The 7,902-nt window shown below is 33.6% G+C and overlaps 1 protein-coding gene across 1 annotated transcript; it reads left to right on the top strand.

Moving 5' to 3' along the window:
• Positions 1-1,059: 1,059 nt before the first annotated feature.
• Positions 1,060-5,284, top strand: LOC131074354 (uncharacterized). Its single transcript, XM_058010950.2, has 6 exons — positions 1,060-1,374; positions 3,794-3,943; positions 4,131-4,223; positions 4,482-4,613; positions 4,723-4,812; positions 5,017-5,284. Exons 1-6 carry the CDS (start codon positions 1,257-1,259, stop codon positions 5,097-5,099), a joined length of 666 nt encoding a protein of 221 aa, XP_057866933.1. The 5' UTR covers positions 1,060-1,256; the 3' UTR covers positions 5,100-5,284.
• Positions 5,285-7,902: the final 2,618 nt, after the last annotated feature.

Genomic DNA, 7,902 nt, shown 5'->3' with positions numbered 1-7,902 from the left:
AAAGATTCAGACATGGTACACAAATTGAAAAAGACACTATATGGTCTCAAGAAAGCCCTAGGGCTTGGTATGCTATCTTGGACTAGTATCTACTAGCAAGGCTTCAAGAAAGGTATAACCAATAGCAATCTTTATTTCACAATTGAAGATGGAAATTTTCTCAATAGTAGTTGTATATGTAGTCCTTATTCCCCTTTTGTTTGAGTTGGAAATTTAATTGGAATTGTTTAATTTGAATTTAGGGCAAAGCAATAGATAATTGAGAGGAACTGATAAAAATAGACTGATTCAGATATTCAACATAGCCATAGATAGGGATCTGGGAAAGAAGATGCATATAATCCATACCTGAAAGTTCAACTTGGCTTTTCAAGAACAGATAGTACAAATGCACCCCAGTTCTCTGAATTTCACTCCGTGAAAAGTTGCACTTGTTCGTCGTCATCAGCTCTGTCTAAATCTCTAAGTCCAACTCCCAAGTCAAATCCTTGCACAAATAATTAGAGAGAAGAGTGTTGTGGATAGGGCTTTGCCTTTGGTCAAACCTCAATTTTTTTTTTTAAGAAGCTAAATAGGTAGAAAAAATGTACATAATAAATTATTTTTCCCTCAATTCTTCAACAGAACCTTCTAATGACTTCACCATGAAAATCTACCTATTCATTTATGACCGCAGCTATTCTGGCTCCAAAACGAATTTTTCGTACAGTATGATAGCGACGTGTTAGTCAATCGCAACCATTTATTGCAAAATCCACGGTGTAAAACACGCGACTAACACGCGTGTAAGTCAATCTATAATGTCGTTTTGAAACCAGAATAGATGCATCCGAATTTATAGATTGAAAAAGGAAAATCTATTCAACTCAAAAATGACTGTAACATGAATAATCTATTGGTTTGAAAGAGGATGACATGGACAAAAAGACAAAAATTTCAGGTTCCACCATGATCCTCGCTGGCCTCCTTTCACATCAATGGAAGGAAAAAGAAGCTTCTTTGAATTGTGAAATTGAATATGAAATGGAAAGGGCTAATAAATTCATCTTCTACAGGCCATTTGTTTTTTTCACGGCTCTATCCAAAGTCCTAAGTCACTTGCAACATGATATCACTATGAGATTTCTTTTATCTGTAGGGTGGACTTTGAACTTTGCAGTAGGTAGAGAAAATTGATATAAATCCCAGAACAGGTACTCAGACTCATTACTCTTGTGAATCCAGCTTCATATATTCTGCAGTTGTTTTTTCAGAGGATGACAATTTGCAGAATGAAGAAGTGTTTGTTTATAATGCTCTTGGTTACCATCACCGCGTTTCAGGTCACTTCAGCAATAGACTTTTATGAGCCCCCTTTACCACCATGGTTACCAGGTATAAACTTACAAGCTCCTCTCTTCCACCTGCCTGCCCAGGGAGTTTTATGAAATTTTTAGTTTTATTTATAGAAAATTGATGTTATTTTGATGTCCAAGAGTAAATGAATCATTCAATTTGGAACATAAAAAATTGTTAAAATTAATTGTTAGATTAATTTGACTTCAAACCATTCTGATTTTGAGTTGATTGGTTGTAAGATTTTGTAGTTTTTTCTGTCCGTTGACTCTCTTGTGTTTCATGTTATCTTGTTGTACTTAATACGTATCTTCTCGTACTTTTGTACAACGATCAAAACCCTTTCAAAATACCTACTTTTATTTATTAAAAATAAAGAATTGAAATTATAAAGAGTTACGGTATCATGTTTACAGAATGTGTAATCAAATTTGGCCTGAAGCCTTTTAAGATGTGTTCTTAAAGAGATAGGATGGCTTAACTATAGTGGGATGGGTATGAAAGATACCTGTTTCACTATAGTTGGTGTTAAAGGGTCATGGATTTAGAAGGTGTGTTAAGCACTTTCAATTACGATGTTTAAGAAAACACCAAAAAATATCTGCAAATTAAGAAGTAGTAGGACCTTTGATGTATGGTGAGGACTATTAAAGTAAGAAGGAAAATTCCAGGTCTTTGATCATAAAATGGAGCTCTAATGTTTGGACACAGATGGTGTTTGATGGGTAGATGTCTATGTAACATCACTATATTTATTAATTAATTGAGAATTAAAATAGAATAATTTTTCTAGATGCTGCAGGGACGTTGCTGTTGGATGGTGGTATTACTGATTGACAAATTAAAAGAAATTTTAGTATCTATTGGTAGAAGTGTTACTTTTTTCTTTTCTTTTGAAGTAGTATGTTTTGATGCTGGTTACAGTTAAAGTTGTGGGTTTGATGTTGCTACAGTTGAAAGAAGTTGTATTAGAGCTATAGGAAAATAGTATAGGACAGTTACTATTATGTACTGTAAATTCAATCACATTAGAAATCATTTGTTGTAGATCAATAGTCACAACTTAGAAACCTACTTATTTAGAAATCACGTTCACACCAGAAATCAAGTGTGAAAGATCAAGAGTCAGTTGTTTGACTGCCTCTATAATGTAAATTTCTTTCCTATTGCTTCATTCAATATAAAATTATGAAAGACCAAAAGTCACAACTTAGATTTCATTTAGATGTCTCTTTGAAATTTGAAACTGAATCTCTATATAGAAAAATGTTTTAACCAATTACTGGAACCCTTAAACATGTCTTACCACTGATTAGAAACATCCCTAATGAGAAGGAACATACACAAGGGCATACCGGTTGTTAGGGACACGGGATATTAGTTAGAAGCCTAGTTACCAGAAACGCGACGGGAGACATCCGTTTCGCGTTTCGACGGCCGAAACGGGTTTCCCCGTTGCTGACGGCCGTTTCCAAGCGGTGATTTGGTGATTTTTGTTTTTCCAGATTGCCGTTAACATTTAAACAAAAGTTAAGGTAACTTGGAGGTGGAGTTAACATTAAGTTATAAATGCAAGCTGGAGTTTATAACTACCAATACTGAAGTTTACATTAATTTATAATTTTTGTACGACCAGTTAACTATGACGCATTTATTTTTGTCCTGGTGGTTTGGTTTTATTATATTCATTGTGAAAAGTGTTTTATATAAATTATTTTAAAATGAAAGAATGAAATTAAATATTTTTTTAACAATGCTTAAATTTTTAATTAGAGATATGTGTATTATAGTTTTTATTTTTAAAATTAATTTTGTTTTATTTTATAAATATATATATATATATATATATACACATCTATACAATCCGTTTCTTATACGCAACCTTTTAAAATTCCGTTTCTCGTCACGTTGCCGTTGCGGTTGCATTTCTCGTTTCTCGTTTCTGGTAACATAGGTTAGAAGAGACAGAAATGAGGGTCTTATCCCCAAATAGGAGGTATTAAGACACACAAAAGAGCATGGCATGGGTTCTCTGGGAAGGCAACAGATAAGGGACACGCCAGAGTATGCCCCCTGGTTACACAAGGACTGGAACCGGGATTCACCCTTCCTTTACCACTCAGTGAGCCATTGAATTAATTCAATTGGAATATAGAGACATAGTTTTCAAACTTTTTTGATTTTGGTTCGATAATTTGTAAGATTTTGTAATGTTTATCTTTTGTAGTGTTGTCTTTGTTTCATTTGATTGTCCATTATCTATTTGATTGTCCATTATCTGTGTTTAATGTTCAATCTTTTTTTACAGTGAAACTGGATCATTTGAAAATCTCTGTTTACCCTAATCAAAACAGATAATTGCAAATTAAATCAATTATAGATTTGAGATTTACACCATAAAATATTTGTGATAGGTTTTTGAATCTCATTCTTTTTTTTTTGGTTTAATTCAATGCAGACAGTAATCCCTGCACGGTTACCAACTGTGGGAATGGAACCTGCGAGAGTACAGAAGAATATCCCTTTGTGAAATGTGTTTGCAAACCAGGATGGAAACAGCCAGAGCGTTACCATAATCTTCCTTTTCAACCTTGCGTTGTTCCCAATTGTGAGTTTTGCAACAACCCAAAAAAAAAATCTCCAAAATTTAAGATCTGTGAGTGCAATAATCCTTTGTTCAAATCTGCACAGGTGACAATGGGTTGAGAGATCACAATCTTACCAGGCTTACCTTTTCAATTAATGGGCAGATCATAAAGAATATCGATTGCTAATGAATGAATGATGTTTTGCAGGCACCATAGATTATTCTTGCGGTAGTGACAGCCCCCCATCTTATCCTGAGCCACCCCTGCCTAACCTCCCAAAAGTTTCAGAGCCATTGAATCGTAAGTAATAAATTCAATTGGATACTTTTCTTTTCAATACAGTAAAAGAAGTGATCTAGAAGTGATCTATAATTCATAATATTAGTTTTATTATTTATCGTTTATAATGTATGTGATATTTTTTATCATCCACATTTCAAATCATATCATATCATTTGAATCAGAACAAAACTTACACACTGATATATAATACTGCTTTTAACTGTGCTTTAACTTATTTGCTCTGACATATACTGTGCTCTGAATTTTCATTTTCAGCATGTTCATACAATGTGTGTGGAGCTGGGACCTGCACCCTTAAATCCAATGTCACACTGGAATATCAGTGCAACTGCAACAAGGGATATGGGAATATAATGAACTGGACTTGGGGTTTCTGCTCGAAAGAATGTAAGGATTTTTCTAGTTTTGTTCCAAATTTTGGGGTTTTTTTTTTTGAGAATTTGGATTTGGAAAGGAGGATTTTAGATTTTAATTGTGATAAGATTCATTTTCACAGGTGAACTCCAGAAGGACTGCTCGCGCCTTAATGTTTCTGTCAGTAGTAAAGACTCAACTACTGATACTTCTTCTAGCAATGGTGCTCAAGGTAAAATAACCAGTTTTATCAGTGAAGAATCAAATCGTAGTGTAACCATTATTTTTCTTATTAAATCTTGGGCAAAGTCTTATTTCAGTGAGGTGGATTTGAACTTGAATGTCTCTTGAATGTTTATGTTATTATCGCCCTCCATTGATAAAATTTTAACATTAACAGAGAATCTAATTGAATTTTTGGCTTTGCTGTTTGCAGGGGGTTTGAAGTTTATGATGGAAAACAGTCACTTGGTCACGGGTTCGATTCTGGCAACATTGATAGTGCTCTTGGTCAAATGATATGACGAACCAGAACATGCCATATAATATTTATATTTATTTGTAATTTTTCCACCTTAGATTTGGGTTGTTTTGATTCAGTTGGAAGATTGTATTTGTTGGAAGATTGTATTTGTTATTGGATTTATCATTTTTAGATTATGATTCAGTTTTTATATGAATAAAGTTGTCATTTTTCATAGAAATTATGCATACCTGTATTGTTTTGAACTCTTCCATGCCTACCAATATTGTTTTGGACTCTTCAATTTAAACTAAGGCAAGATAGATTTTTACATCAAATTTCATATGTATGAAAAGAAGAAATTGTAAAATCTTTGAAGTGACAGTGTTTTGGAAAATTTCAATGTCATATTTTTTATGATGTACTATTTTAAAATTATTCTATGCTTGAAGTAAAAGAAATTCATATTGTAGGCATCTAGATGGTGCTGAGTTCAAATCTTCTACATTAAAAACTAAAAGAAATAAAAGAAACAAAAAAACTCAAATTTGTAGCTAATTTTCAAGTGCAAACACCTCACACTTATTGGGGTACATTAAGGGAGAGGAAATGTTTTAGAACGAACATTGTTTAAATCAAATATAATTTTCAAATTGCGCTAAGCATATAAAAAATTTCAACCAGTAGTCCTGGTTGATAGAGACGCAAAAATTTCAAGCATTGATTGTTAGAAAAGCATATTTCAAGGAGAAGATTTGGTAGTTGAGCATGTTTCAATAGTTGTTATGGCATTTGTTGATTAATGTCCAATATTTTGAATATCATCGCACTAGTAGTTGTGACTTTTTGTTAGTGTTGAACATGAACACTGATAATTGAATGAAATGTATTCTTTAGATTTAAAAAGCAACAAAACATGTGATGCCATATCAATGCAACAATAAAACATGACTTTGTGCACATGCATTGGTCTAACTTTTTTGGGGGACCATTTTGAACACCTCAACAAAATGCATACCGATGTGGCATCAAATTTGACAATATGGACTTGATACCTTAGTTATATGGAGGAGACTTTCCAGGTAAGATGCTGCAAAAAATTGGGAGTGATTTGAAATTGTCACACAAGATTTTGAGAGGCACAGAGGTAGGGTGGTCAACAATTAGATTCTCTATAATACCCAAAGTCATATAGGTAGTCTACACTCTCAAACAAATAATGTGTGGAGTGCAAAGGTACAAAGGTCATGAATGACAAACAAAAGAAATAAAATAAAATTATGAGCTTCTTCTTAGGGATAGTAGAAGTAAGTAGCATATTGTTAATCTCAACAAATTGCATTCAATCTATGTTGGAATCCTAGACAAAGTCTCCAAAATTAATTTGGATCATAATCAAGAAATGAACCCTTGGCAACGGGATGGAACAAAGTGGTTGTCTCCTTCTCATCACTATGGTGCATAATTTGTGTCTTTGATCATTTTGAAAAAAATAAACTACTAGCAATTACACTATGTTTAAGGATCTATATGAAATTTGTCCTCGATACATTTTATTTGTTTGAATTTTCTTCCTCTCATCACCATGGAGTTTCACAAGATGAGTAGGGACATATTCACATTACTAGACACATGAGAGCAATATTGAGGTGAGAAAATTGAAGGACTTGTTAGAACTAAGCGATAGTGATAGACAAGAGAAAAGGAATGAGATAGACTTGGCACAAGTCTATATATGGTAGTTTGGACTGTTATCAATAAGAGATGATGTTAAGACTCAATTTGATAGTGCCAAATTTTGTTTCAACTCCTTTATACACTTAGGCCTCATTTTTCTTATCACATATAATTGATCTGAAAAATATTTGTACAAGTATCCATTTGGCAACTTCACCTTTGTATGGGTATCAATTTTATAACTTGGCCTAAGTGTTATTTTTTTGTCAACCCCCATGTGCCTATCAAGTAAGAAAAGTTACAAAATTTTAAAAAAATCTAAGTGAAGGGGTTCTATGTTTGAATTCCCAAAGGCACTTGCTTGTGTCAAAATTTTGGAGTTGCTAGGCACCCTTGGATCTTGTCCATTTGTCCTTCCATCTCCCTTTTTACCAAAACCTTGACTTCCCCAATCCTTCTTTTCATCGTTTGTTCTTCAATTCCTTTCACTAATCCGACCCTTGGGAGAACTCACACTTTTGAACTTGATTCCAATTCCTTGTTTTATCTTGCCTCTCAACCCTTCTTGGTCTACTCACACATTTCCTCCAATAGATCAACATGTACTTATTCAACACTATGGGACTTGGTACTAAGGTCTTTTCTAGACCCAAAAACCCACCAAAATCCAAATTTGGTCTAAAACCCTGAACATAATACTTTATTTTACCTAGCTCCTTGTTGTGGAAAGACTTTTCAATAACCAAAATAATTTTGTACGGTCCCACTAGATTTATCTCTCCATTTTGTGAGCTTGATCCATGCCCTAATATACCATAATCAGTTTGTCATTAATAATAAGGAGAATTTCTAGAAAAGAAGGGTCTCCCTCCATACCCTACAAGTACAACAAGCTTTCCTATAGTGTGATTTCTAGCACAATTAAAGGAGTAATGATGCCAAAGGATATGGGTGTCCACTACATGGAACCAATCAAAGTATTTTTTAGTTCAATATTAATTTATACACCTTCTTGTGCTGGTTGTAGAGTTTTCATGTCGTCTTCGAGTCCATAGGTATGTAACCAGTTGAGAAATATAATTGTTACATGTGAATAGTTGAACATTATATGAATTGTTTTTTCATAACTCAAATAGGATGTCGAACAGTATTATGTTGGACCTTCGACATCAACACCTCACA

This window comes from Cryptomeria japonica, chromosome 3 (assembly GCF_030272615.1).
Source record: "Cryptomeria japonica chromosome 3, Sugi_1.0, whole genome shotgun sequence".
Classification (NCBI taxonomy): domain Eukaryota; kingdom Viridiplantae; phylum Streptophyta; class Pinopsida; order Cupressales; family Cupressaceae; genus Cryptomeria; species Cryptomeria japonica.
The sequence above is the reverse complement of the archived record's forward strand: the minus strand, read 5'-3'. Positions and strand labels throughout refer to the sequence as shown.

What these genes read in the sequence shown, in the direction of transcription:
- LOC131074354 (XM_058010950.2), top strand. Translation starts at nt 1,257, where the DNA reads ATGACAATTTGCAGAATGAAGAAGTGTTTGTTTATAATGCTCTTGGTT. An exon ending in ACCTTGCGTTGTTCCCAATT is followed by an intron (nt 3,944 to 4,130) that starts GTGAGTTTTGCA and finishes GATGTTTTGCAG; the next exon opens with GCACCATAGATTATTCTTGC. An exon ending in TTCTAGCAATGGTGCTCAAG is followed by an intron (nt 4,813 to 5,016) that starts GTAAAATAACCA and finishes TGCTGTTTGCAG; the next exon opens with GGGGTTTGAAGTTTATGATG.